The sequence below is a fragment of the Punctularia strigosozonata genome (assembly GCF_000264995.1).
Source record: "Punctularia strigosozonata HHB-11173 SS5 unplaced genomic scaffold PUNSTscaffold_5, whole genome shotgun sequence".
Lineage (NCBI taxonomy): Eukaryota > Fungi > Basidiomycota > Agaricomycetes > Corticiales > Punctulariaceae > Punctularia > Punctularia strigosozonata.
This window is the reverse complement of record NW_006767437.1, coordinates 986,220-998,103: the sequence shown is the minus strand read 5'-3', so window position 1 is coordinate 998,103 and position 11,884 is coordinate 986,220. Positions and strand designations below refer to the sequence as shown.

The following is an 11,884-nucleotide window of genomic DNA, read 5'->3' as shown; positions in this document are numbered from 1 at the left end:
ACACAATTAGAAGAAGATGGAATCATACATATGTATACAGATTCCAGCACAATGTAATTATAATACCTGATGAATGGATAGTACACATGACCAAATTCTGAAGACATCTAACAAGATGTGACATGAAGTCTGGAGGTTTCTGGTGTTATTTGAACCAAAATATATCATATTGAAGAGATGATTGATGTTACAAATCACCAAAATATGCCCAAAAAGTTCATAAAATTCCACATATTTGTGAACATTTTGTGACAAATGCTCAGGGGGACCTTCCAGATATCCACATTTTTGTACTTATGTGCTCCTATTAGCTCCTATATGTTCCTATATACTGTAAAAGGCCCCAAAATGGCTTTATCTGCATGGATAGTCCAGTAATTACTTGACATTCCCCCCCTTTATGATACTAATTCCCAGAGGGTGTGTTTCCTGATGCTCGTCACTCTGCAAGAGAGGGGAACGTATAACGGTCTATTCGGCCTGTAAGTACTGTGTATACCGATAGCGGTGAATGATCATAACTTCCACACCAGCATATGGGCACTGGGTGGTGGCTTGGGTCCAGTCGTCGGAGGCGCCTTGGCCCACCATACCACGTGGAGGTGGATTTTCTGTACGCGTTCATTAACTATGACCATCAGCGTACTTTCATTGAAACTGTTTCATTGTCGCAGATCTCAATGTTCCTGGCTGCGGTATTGCGTTAATGTTCATAGTATTCGCGCTCAAACTCAATAGATCGGACCCCGGCACCATTCCGTCTGCGTTGGCTCGTCTAGATTGGATGTGAGTTACGGAGTTACCGATGACGACCTCGAAGCTGATACCATTCAGCGGGAACACGTTGGTTATCGCGTCGACGTGTGCCTGTGTGATTGGATTGACCTGGGGCGGTGTTGTCTTCGGCTGGCGGTCTGCTCACGTTGTCGTACCGATCGTCCTTGGAATTGTGGGCCTCGTCCTCTTTTGCGTGTACGAATGGCGTTTCTGCGATCGCCCCGTGGTATGGTGTGGCTCAACTCCGGATAGTGATCGCGACTAATGCCGACTGCAGGTCCCGTTCTATCTCCTATCGAACCGCACGAGTTTGAGTGGGTACGTGACCCCCCCCCCCCGTTAGACAATCGATTGTGTCTAGTAATGACGTTCTCTTCAGATATATCCAGATATCGCTTTGCGCCTTCATAACCATCACGCTCTTATGTAAGTGAATTGTTTACATGTCATGTCGTCCTCGCTGATTTCGCTCGCAGACTACCTTCCGGTGTATTATCAGGCCTGCAAGGATGCCTCACCAACGAGGTCTGGGGTCAACCTCTTTGGATTATGCTTCTCGACAGGCCCGGTTTCCATAATTGTGGGAGTGAGCATCGCCAAGCTCAGGCGATACCGCCCGCAAATCTGGATCGGATGGTGCCTCATCATTAGAGTGGATTTGCACCTGGTAAATATTAAGAAAGTCACATTATGTGGCGCTAGCGCCCATACTGCATTTTGTACGTCCATCCCTTGCGGTCGACAGCCTGCACATCACACAGCGTCATTAGTTGTATCAAGTGGAGCTGGTGGAGCATCCAGGAGTAGTGTATAACTTGATGTGATTCATGTTCTTAGAAATTCAGTTTGAACGCGATGTCTGCAGATAGTACTTCTGGGTTGACATCCAGTGATAGGGCTCCAGGTGGAGGAAGAGGCGGCCTAAGGGCCTTGAGAGCTGCAAGAACAGCAGGCAGAAGGATATCACTCTCTTGTTTGGGCATAACTAAAGTCAATTCATGGACTCGGAGGTACAGTGGAGCAGTAGTTGTACTAAGGGACAGGCTCGAAAATATCACAACCGTTGCGGGCGCACTACACGTCGACCGTGAGAAACATTATGCCGGCGTCGTAGGCGTACTACGATTTAGCAAAATATCAGCTGCAAATCCACTCTATTGTCGGCGTAGCCCTCATTAGCACCGTCACGGAGTCCACGACCAAAGCATCGTCCATTGGCTACCAGATCATCGCCGGCTCCGGGATAGGCATCATCTTTTCTGCCGCTTACTTCCCTGTTCTGGCTCCTCTGCCGATCACATCGAATTCCCCGGCGTTGGCACTTTTCATGTTCTTTCGCACATTCGCTCAGGTATGCGATGCCTATGATCATATGAACGCTATCCAACGTTAAACACCTTCACGCAGGCGTGGGGCGTCACGATTGGAGGCACTATCTTGCAGAATGAACTTCGTAGCCGGCTACCAGAGGGCCTCGAGAGTCATGTTCCTGGACTGAACAACCTTGCATATGCCGCCATTCCGATCATCCGCGCATTACCACAGCCATTGAAAGATCAAGCTCGCCATGCCTTCGCGGAGTCGCTCGCGACTGTATGGAGGCTTCTCATTGCCGTCGCAGGGGTTGGATTAATTTTCAGTCTACCTATGAAGGGGCTTCCGTTGCATACCATGAAGGATGAGAACTGGGCGATGCGTGAGACGGAGAAGAAGGGCGCGGAGATCCCTGAGCTGAATGGTGCATTGTAGGTTGATATTTGTTCTCCCGATATGCGTGCTCGCAAGCGTTTGTAACACGGACACCGTCCCGTTGTGTTGCACGTTAGAGTATTGAAATATACGACGATACCGATCTCGAGTGCATATCTCTTGTATGATACAGCTGCAAGGTCGATTGGATTGTATTCTTGGGGTTTTGACGGCGTATCGTGGTTACCACCAACACTGACTACTGTTGCAATGGGGAAAATCCCTCTTGAACTATCACCGGCACGTCATGCCCCTCGTAGTTCGCCCTCGCCGGTTTTATTCTGCCCGTTTGCACTCGACGGGCCAATATGCATTGTGTTCGTTGTTGATCCTTGAAGCACCCCTCGGGTTCCCGAGCATGGGTGAGCCATAATGCTTTAGCGAAAGACCCGAGATGCGTGAGCAGTGCTCACGCATCTCGGGTCTTCACCACCTTCGGGAGAAGCAGCACCTTGTCAGAATCCTCCACGTCGTCGCAGCACATCAACCACCGCAGCGCATCGTGCGGCTCGGGACCCACGTCGTTACGCCGGCTGCGCTGAAGGTAAAACCTCTTCAGCGTCTTCATGATCCCGCAGAGTGCTTTCACCTCCGCGTTCAAGAGACCGTTGCTGGTGGATCCAATGAGCCACTGCTTCATGGTCGCGGTGAGGCCGACGTCGGTCTTGACGGCATCCTTTAGGATCTTGAAGTGAACGCGTAGGGCCGCGAGGAGATTGCTCTCGCTCGGTCCGAAACCGCTGAGCCGCAGGTACTCGATAGACGGAAAAGAGGCGTGCACGGTCTGAAATACCGCGACGTAGTTGCCGCTGTGGCGCCGGACTCGAAGCCCACCTGGCACAGGTGCAGGCGGTGCACGGTGGACAGGGTCGAGGCGATGTCTTCGGCGGCTTCGAGACTTCCAGGGACGGGAGGATGATTGAGCGAGTGGGAATGTAAGGTAAGGTCGCTGAGCTGCGTGAACGCGAGGCCTTGCTGCAACCTGACGAAATCGAGCATGGGGGCGAATACCATCAAGTTGCGCACCGTCGGCGCTGCGCTTCGTAGGATCTGTTGGATGGAGAGCTCGAGGGACGAGAACGGCTTGCCGCTGTCAATCGAGTTCGCCGGCCGGGGCACGGTTCCATAGTCATCGCACACATGGACCGTCGACGTACGTTTGGCGAAGATGAGCAGGTGCCGGACGTTGAAATCGTATGCACGGTCCGGACGGGCGAGCTCCTCGGCGAGGCGCTTGAGCTGCACTTCTCCGTTGACAATCGTTGTGTGGAATCGGTAAGCAAGGAGACCATAGAGACCGGAAGTAGTATAACGAGGGGTGTGGCAACGGCTCGGGAGGCGTGCGGACAGAGCCGCACCGTTACACTTATGCGTAGGTGTCATGGCCGGGTTGTCATCCGAGGGGAGGATCGTGTCCTCCCCATCCCCCCAGCCCGGAGGCGTGGGAAACCTCGCCATGGTGGTGGTGAGAGGTCAAGGGAGCCCAGAAACGAGTGTTTTTATATCAGGTGGATGCATAGTATCAGCACCAGTCCGCCCCTTGGTCATAGGTGCCTAGATATATCGTGTCAATCTTTGCATTCTAAGCCAACATGAGGGAGAGAGCATCCAATTCGGCGGTCCTTGTTATTCCACTGCAAATCACTACTCATAATCCCTTCATGATCTCGCGATATACCAGAGACTAGCGGTGCTACATATCCGTCAAACCAGAACTTTCCAGTCAGAAAGTGCATTTACATTTCTCTTGAGTATTGCAACGGATGTTCCGGAACACCGTGAACTTTCGACGACACTGATTCACGAGCCAAGGCAGCGTATTTCCTTGTATCTCCAGGAGGAAACTCTTCCCTTGATGATCACCGGAACGCCATCGACCTCGCCGTTCGCCTTCACCGGTTTCAACTCACCCTTATGCACTTGACGGGCCCACTCGTACAGCGCCTTTTCCCGGTCCATGTAGCACGTCTCAAATCCGAGAGCACAGTCATACCACATCTCGGCGGCGAAAAACCCGAGATGCACGACCACTTCCTTTGGGAGCAGCAGCGCCTTGCCGCTGCCCTTCACGCCGTCACGTCGAAGCAACCACCGTAACGCATCTTGCGGCTCGGAACCCTCGTCGTTACGCCGGGTGCGCTGGAGGTACAACCTCTTTAGCGTCTTCATGATCCCGCAGAGTGCTTTCACCTCCGCGTTCAAGAGACCGTCGCTGGCGGATCCGATGAGCCACCGCTTCAAGGTCGCGGTGAGGCCGACGTCGGTCTTGATGGCCTCCTTTGGGATCCTGAAGTAAACGCGTAGGGCCGCGAGGAGGTTGCTCTCGCTCGGTCCGAGACCGCTGAGCCTCAGATACTCGATGGACGGAAAAGAGGCGTGCACGGTCTGAAATACCGCGACGTAGTTGCCGCTGTGGCGACCGGACTCGAAGCCCACCTGGCATAGGTGTAGGCGGTGCACGGTGGACAGAACGAGGGTCGAGGCGATGCCTTCGGCGGCTTCGGGACGGCCAGGGACAGGCGGATGATTGAGCGAGTGGGAATGTAAGGTAAGGTCGCTGAGCTGCGCGAACGCGACGTCCTGCTGCAACCTGACGAAATCGAGCATGGGAGCGAACACCATCAAGTTGCGCACCGTCGGCGCTGCGCTTCGGAGGATCTGTTGGATGGAGAGCTCGAGGGACGAGAACGGCCTGCCGCCGTCAATCGAGTTCGCCGGCCGGGGCACGGTTCCATAGTCATCGCACACATGGACCGTCGACGTACGTTTGGCGAAGATGAGCAGGTGCCGGACGTTGAAATCGTATGCGCGGTCCGGACGGGCGAGCTCCTCGGCGAGGCGCTTGACCTGCACTTCTCCGTTGACAATCGTTGTGTGGAACCTGGCGCGGGCGGAGGCGGCGCGCACGAACTTTGAGACGCCGGAGAGGACCGCGCCCATGGGGCCACCGTCCGTGCATACCATCCAAAAGATGATGTCCAGCACTTCGAGAGGCAGAGTGTCGATACTGCGAACCATGCCTTCCTTCGTGGGTATGAGACAGAATGGGACGGAAGAGAGCGTGGCGGACAGGTAGCAAGGAGTTGGTTTTTATACCGATCACGGGCTATTGTTTGATTGTCGAACTCCCTGCGTGTGGCGTTGTGGCATTCTCTCCTGGGTACGCTATTGGCTATGCTTCTTACTCATTCAACGTTTCCAAGTGCGGTAAACCAGGTGATATTTGCTGATATACAATGGAAATGGCTGGTCATACAGAGTGAACATTGAAGCACGAATCGAGAACACAATACCGGGGATAAGTGAACACGCGGGCATCTACTCATGCCTTGCCCTTCAACACCGCAATCCTTGCCTCTCGCTCGCGCTAGACGTTCGCGGTCAGGAAAAGTTTACTGTGCTAAGATTTGCAACACTCACGTTGTCAGCACCCTTCTGAAGCCTCAACAGCTCGACCTCGCGGTTTTTCTCTTGTACGAGCTCCGTGATGCGCTGCGCGTGTTGCCGGCTTGCCTCGTACGCCTCTGCCTTGATACGGAGCTCGGTCTGCATCAACTCGTGCCGACGCTGAGCTTCGAGCCACTGAAGCTCTTCCTTGTGCGCGGCCTTCATCGCCTTAGCATGTGCATGGTGCGCCTTCTCATCATCCTGCGGGCGAGTGTCAGAGGCATTGCTCGCTGATGAACTACATCAGAACATACCTTAATGGCGGAACCCTGCATCTTCTGCAACTCTGCAAGCTCCTTCATCGCGATAGCGAGCGCCTTCTTCTCATCCTTGGCCTCCCGCTGGATTATCTTGGAAAGCCTCTTTCCCTCTTTGGCTATACCGGTGCTTCGTCAGCACAGCGTCATTGTACGAATCGTCCGAATGGGGTTTTTCACCTTCCTCTTTCACAAGCTTTTTGTGCTGCTTCTGACTTAGGCTGCGCGACACGCTCGCCGAGCGCTCGCGGAACACAGAGCGCGTATCCTCGTCCAGTTCCGCGTTCGGGCCGATCATGCCAGCACCGTTGGCGAACGTGCCACCGTTGAGCGAGCTCGCGTTCGTGCGCGAAGTGCGAACCGTGCTGGCGCGACGGGAGCGTTGCCCCAATGAGCGGGATCTCGCAAGGCGTTCCTCATCCGAGGAGTCGCTGAACGCAGATGCGGCAGCCAGGCGCGAGGGAGGCGCGCTCGAACGCCGGCTTTTGGCGCTCTTGGCGCTCTTGTGGCGGCGGAGGGTTGCGGCGCGGGCGTCGGAGGCTTCCGTTTCGGAGTCGCTGTCCCCGGGCGCTACGATGCGGCGGATGGATGGCATGTCGCGGGAGGAGCTCTCGGCGACAGAGCTAGCCTTCGAGACCTGAGGGTAGTCCCGGCTGAGGGGCTCGTTGCCGGTGATGGGCGAGTTGGACGTTTTCTTCGCGGAGGTCGTGGGTGGGACGGGCGAGGATTTCTCAGGGGGCGGGAGGAGTGTGCTGTCATGTTTAGACTTGGGAGGCTCCGGCACCGCGGCATCGATGGGTCCAGTTGGGGTCGCGACGACTTTATCTTCGTGAGCAGGGATCAGGGATGGGACGATTTGGGAGGGGGCTGCGGGCTCTTGGTGGACACCACCGGGCTGCTCGTATGTGCCAGGGATGGGCTGATGAGTCTCCGGTGTGGGCATCGCAACGTGTTGCTCGGGCTCTTGCAACGCCGACGACTCCTTGTTGGACGACGAGAAGGGGTTGTTGAAGATGGCCATTGGTGCTGCAACGCATCGTCAGCTCACGATTATCTCCTCTAGGCCGCCGAAGCGGGGAAGACGAACATACCGTCGTAATAAACTGACTTTTCGCTGGAGGGGGTGGGCAGGACGGCTTCGACGAGCATGCAAGTGGATGAAGGAATATTTGGTCTTTCTGCATTGGAATTCGAGTCCATTTATGCGAATTGGCTGGCTGGGGATGACGCGTGGCGGAATAGGGAGGTGGAGCTCCTGATCGTCCCTCCGCCTCCCGGCCTGAACCCGCGAGCCTCGAGGCTGATCGACCCGGGCTGCACTGCAAGAAGACATGGAGAATGACGTCATTCCACCCGAGACCATACACGCGCTTTCTGGTCCCGCGCGAGTCGGAGCAGAAAGCGCTTGGGTGATGATAAGTCATGATCTTGTTCGTCGCATCGGCACAACGAATAGAAGACGTTATTGATACTACAAGATGTTACATACATTGAAATCGGTATCTAATCCCTGATACTCATAGCGATGAAATCCAGCATGATCACGTAAAAGCGGATGGATAAGCGGAATGACCACGCGCAAAAGCGACGAAGAAAGCGGCCGGTCGTCAGACATAGCCGTAACCCCACCTGGGACGACGCCCGCCGTCACTACTGGTCGTACACCCGGTAATCCTTCGCCATCATGGGCCCGGTCCCGCTTGATCGCGATCGCCTCCTCCCCGGGTTCAACAGCCTCGCGGCGCGCCCTCCCGACTCTGCCCGCGGGCCGCTGCCGGCGGGAGTGTAGTGCAAGTGTTGCTGCGAGATCACGCTCTGCTTCGTCCCGCTGCAGTATTTGCAGCCGCAGTCGGGCCTGCCGTTGGATTTGACGGGACGGCCCTCGGCGAGCCACTTGGCGTGCATGAAGAACTCGGCGGGGGAGCGGAAGGTGGAGCTATGTCCTGGTAGAGATACATGCACGGATCAGGAGAAACCGCGAGATGGGAGAGCGGGATGACGGGCGCGAACGCCTTACCGAAGAGGACGGGGTCGATCCGCGGGGCGTCCTTGTGGCCCTTCTTGCGCAGGTAGAGTTTGTAGCCCTCGGGAAACGCGTACAAGTAACAAATGTTGCGATCAAAGTGGACTAGAAGGTACGCCGAAGGTGAGTATCGAACGGCACACGGGCATGCGGTCGGTAGAATAGAAAACCGCTACTCACACCCATCCTTGTTGACGACCTCCTTGGCCAGGAACGAGCCGATAAGGTGGTACCAGTGCTTTAGCCGCGTCCTGCTCGCGTCGTCGTTCCCCTCGCACGGCTCGTAGTAGTACACCTCGTTATCGGCGTTGACGATGCGTTCGGTCGACGGCCGACCCGGGTTTCCAGGCCAGGTGGACTCGTCCCCGTCCGAGTCGTTCAGGCGGATCTCGACGGATGCGCCGAGGCGGAGGTCGTAGAGGCCGCTGCGCGAGTGCTGCCAGACGCCATGCGAGCCCATCGCGAGAGGGGGGAAGAAAGGTTGATCGTGTCGGCGATGAAGATAGCAAGGTCGAGGTAACGGTGAGACAGGTGATAGATATCGCGAGCCTCACGACGCCGTCGATTATGCGCTTGGCCAGAGCCCGGCGTGTATCTTCTTGTATGTAAGAGGCGCTCCCCGTGCAATGGCAATTCCTCGCACCAGGACTCGCTATGAGCGAGATATCAGTTGCCGCCAGAAAAGGCTAACCAATTCGGAGCGACGAAGACGAAGACGAAGGCAGACCTACCTCATCATTTCAAACCCCTTGCCGTACACCTTGCAATCCATATATATCACTATGCCGAGGATCTGGACAAGTTGTGTCGGCCCGTGGGCATGCAAGCTCTCAGATCTCAGGGTAGACACGAGAAGGTTGATCTCGAGGACAGCGCGTGGTAGCTGGTTATCGACGTGATCGATGTCGAGACCTAGCTACGACCCGCTTTGTTCGCCCCCTGGCGACTCGTATTCATGTAACAGCATTTCGGATGGTCGAGACATTGTAAAGCTCGTACGATTCATGTGCAAGTTCGACGCGACGCGCATCGCTCACGACTTCCGTTGTCACTTAACCTGTACCAGTTCAAGCCTATCATAATGCCTACCTTCAGGGAGTTCTCAGCTTGGATCGAGCATGCTGATGGCCAAAGGCTTCCTGAATATGTTGTCGAGACCAAAGCCGAGGAGGTTTCTTGTTGGATACCGTCTGAGGCCGGGAAGGTGGGTTCTGAAGGTTCAATCGTAACTCGAACAAGGCTCATATCCAGGAACGTCATTTTTAAGGAGTTCCTGATCTGCTCGACAGATGCGGAATCAACCACTGAGACGAAGTGGTCGATATCCGTCGATGGTCTCAACAACTGTCGGCGAACAATACTGCGTGTTCACACCAAGCCAGTTCTTCCTACGAGGTGCGATGGCGTGTTGATGGGCGTGAACACTGTGTGTCCGTTCCAATTTACTACGATGGAGCTTACTGGTGAGTGGGACGACTTTCCTACCCCTAACTGGGTTTGGCTCACCAACGCGACGCAGACGACGACAGTCTCCTGGACGCCGCTATCAACAACGTGGGCGAGATCAAACTTGTGGGTACAGCGTCTAAATTTGATCAATGAAGGTTTGAAGGGGGTTATGTGCCCTATTGTCGGGATGTAGTGCGGACACACGTTGTCAACACGCATACGCTGTGCGAAACCGTACGCTATCTTGGGCTAATTCATATGAAGCTTCGCTCGGTGTAATAGAAGCGCCCACGGCACGAAGCTATAAAGCACCTATCGCCGCTTGCCCGCCGCCCTCGTGCTACTCCCTCCTCTCCCTACGCATACCGTCTACACGTGTTCAACCCGCTCTTGCATGGCATCACGACGGACCTCCATCGAATTGGCTAGCGTCGAAGAAGGACGCGGGTCCAGAGAGGAACCCGGGCTTCAGGTGAGACGAGATCTGGGTCGACTCTACAAGCGAGCGGTCGCTGAGCTATTCACCGCAGGACGAATCAGTGCCGAATGCTGGCAATGACCAATCCTCGACTCGAGGAGGAGATGCTCACGATGAAGCTGTCAGGTCGGTGGAGGCAGAACGAGGCTTCGCAACTAGAAACGGAGCCGATGCAGCTGGCCATCGCAACGAGCCGCCGTCCACACACGACCTCAAGGCGAACGTAAGACACGACATTCATAAATAAGGCCGCATGGTTACTGAGATGCGACGCCCCGACAGCCCGCGCAAGCGAAGGCGGCGACATCTGATGCCACGGGATGGGACTACGTATACAAACGACTGCAACTGTACGATCAGGAAATGATCAAGGGCTACTCGCAGGATATCGATAACCTCCTCATCTTCGTACGCTTTATTCTCGTCCATTTCCGCGCTTATTGAAGTAACGTGTGTATTAGGCGGGTCTGTTTTCTGCGGTGCTCACCGCCTTCCTCGTCGAAGTATACACGCAACTGCAGCCGGACAACACTCAGCTCTCCGTCCAACTCCTATCGAACATATCTCTCCAGCTCCAGCAGATCTCCTTGAACCAAGCCGCACCTGCGTCCGTCGATCCGCTCAACATGTCCTTTCAGGCCGATTCCCACGTGGTCGCGATCAACGCGCTCTGGTTCCTTAGCCTCATCCTCGCCCTTGCCTCTGCTCTCCTCGGCATATTCGTGAAGCAATGGCTTCGCGAATACATGGCGTGGCCCAACGTCTCCCCCGTCCAGCATGCCATACAGCTTCGGAAGTTCCGCTACGATGCCTTTCAGACGTGGAAAGTCCCCACTATCGTGACCTTGGTTCCTGGCCTTTTGCAGCTCGCGGTTGTGCTGTTTTTCGGCGGACTTGTCACTCTACTTTGGCCCATCGACACCGCTGTAGCTGGGATGTGCTGCGCTGCCGCTGGCCTGACCACACTCCTGGCAACGCTCACCGTATTGCTACCGCTATTTTTCGAGACTTGTCCATACAAGACACCCTTTGGATGGATGCTACTCCCTATTCTGCGCCCTCTCTATGCCCTTCTCTACAGATTCATGCTATTCATGTACAATCTGCAGTGGCCGGCTTGGCTCAAGACCGTGAAAGCCTTCTGTGACTATTGTTCAGACAAACATGCCGATCTATATTCATTTGACGGATGGGATCATCGCGATCTCGCCTTGCGGCGCTTCGGACGTGACTCAGAGAGCAGCATCGCAACTCAAATCCACTCGCTGCTGTGGCTTGCATCGCATGAGGAACCCAGAGACAGTGTGATCAAGCAATGCATCTCCGATTCACCAGGACCGCGCGTGCGCACCCGTTCTGCCCTCCAACCACTTGACGATTCTTGGGGTGTAACGTCGGAGCGATGTCTGCGTGCATACTGGAAGGCCATCTCCGAGCTGTTAGGGATGCCGTGTGTCGGATCTAAAATAACGGCGCTCGATGTACTCGACAAGGAGTGCAAATACAACGATGCCCAGGAAACCATCACAATCAACTACGACAAACTTTATCGTGCCTTTGATTCGCTGACATCCTTCAACGACACCCAAATTTCGCTCATACTCGAACTACTCAAATCCGGTCTCGATATGCTCCTCCGTGATTTGATTATCAAAATTTACTATTATTCTGACCTCTCTGCCAACTCACTGGTCATGGTGACCT

The 11,884-nt window shown here is 55.0% G+C and overlaps 5 protein-coding genes across 5 annotated transcripts in view; 2 read left to right on the top strand and 3 right to left on the bottom strand.

Annotated features, from left to right (window-relative positions):
• The window catches only part of PUNSTDRAFT_113119 (MFS general substrate transporter), a gene marked incomplete at both ends in the record, with an annotated part of 6,253 nt that extends 3,727 nt beyond the window's left edge, over positions 1-2,526 (top strand). The window contains 7 exons of the mRNA XM_007382924.1: positions 420-482; positions 534-613; positions 675-786; positions 835-983; positions 1,254-1,429; positions 1,919-2,128; positions 2,185-2,526. Coding sequence (XP_007382986.1) covers positions 420-482; positions 534-613; positions 675-786; positions 835-983; positions 1,254-1,429; positions 1,919-2,128; positions 2,185-2,526 — 1,132 coding nt within the window. The remainder of the gene's footprint in view (positions 1-419; positions 483-533; positions 614-674; positions 787-834; positions 984-1,253; positions 1,430-1,918; positions 2,129-2,184) is intronic.
• Positions 2,527-2,935: 409 nt separating this feature from the next.
• On the bottom strand, positions 2,936-3,984 carry PUNSTDRAFT_133491 (uncharacterized protein; the record flags this gene model as incomplete). Its single annotated transcript, XM_007382923.1, has 2 exons — positions 2,936-3,310; positions 3,361-3,984. The coding sequence occupies 2 exons, from the start codon at positions 3,982-3,984 to the stop codon at positions 2,936-2,938; spliced, it is 999 nt and encodes a 332-aa protein (XP_007382985.1).
• Positions 3,985-4,111: 127 nt separating this feature from the next.
• Positions 4,112-7,379, bottom strand: PUNSTDRAFT_143179 (uncharacterized protein; the record flags this gene model as incomplete). The annotated part of the gene is made up of 5 exons (XM_007382922.1): positions 4,112-5,893; positions 5,947-6,174; positions 6,228-6,349; positions 6,411-7,256; positions 7,322-7,379. The coding sequence occupies 5 exons, from the start codon at positions 7,377-7,379 to the stop codon at positions 5,849-5,851; spliced, it is 1,299 nt and encodes a 432-aa protein (XP_007382984.1). The 3' UTR covers positions 4,112-5,848.
• Positions 7,380-7,694: 315 nt separating this feature from the next.
• Positions 7,695-8,893, bottom strand: PUNSTDRAFT_143178 (uncharacterized protein). The gene is made up of 3 exons (XM_007382921.1): positions 8,434-8,893; positions 8,248-8,358; positions 7,695-8,173 (listed from the first exon to the last, which is right to left on the bottom strand). Exons 1-3 carry the CDS (start codon positions 8,711-8,713, stop codon positions 7,881-7,883), a joined length of 684 nt encoding a protein of 227 aa, XP_007382983.1. The 5' UTR covers positions 8,714-8,893; the 3' UTR covers positions 7,695-7,880.
• Positions 8,894-10,644: 1,751 nt separating this feature from the next.
• PUNSTDRAFT_22366 (uncharacterized protein) lies at positions 10,645-11,112 on the top strand (the record flags this gene model as incomplete). Its single annotated transcript, XM_007382920.1, has 1 exon — positions 10,645-11,112. A coding segment is annotated over one exon (468 nt), but the record flags the coding sequence as incomplete, so codon positions are not given.
• Positions 11,113-11,884: the final 772 nt, after the last annotated feature.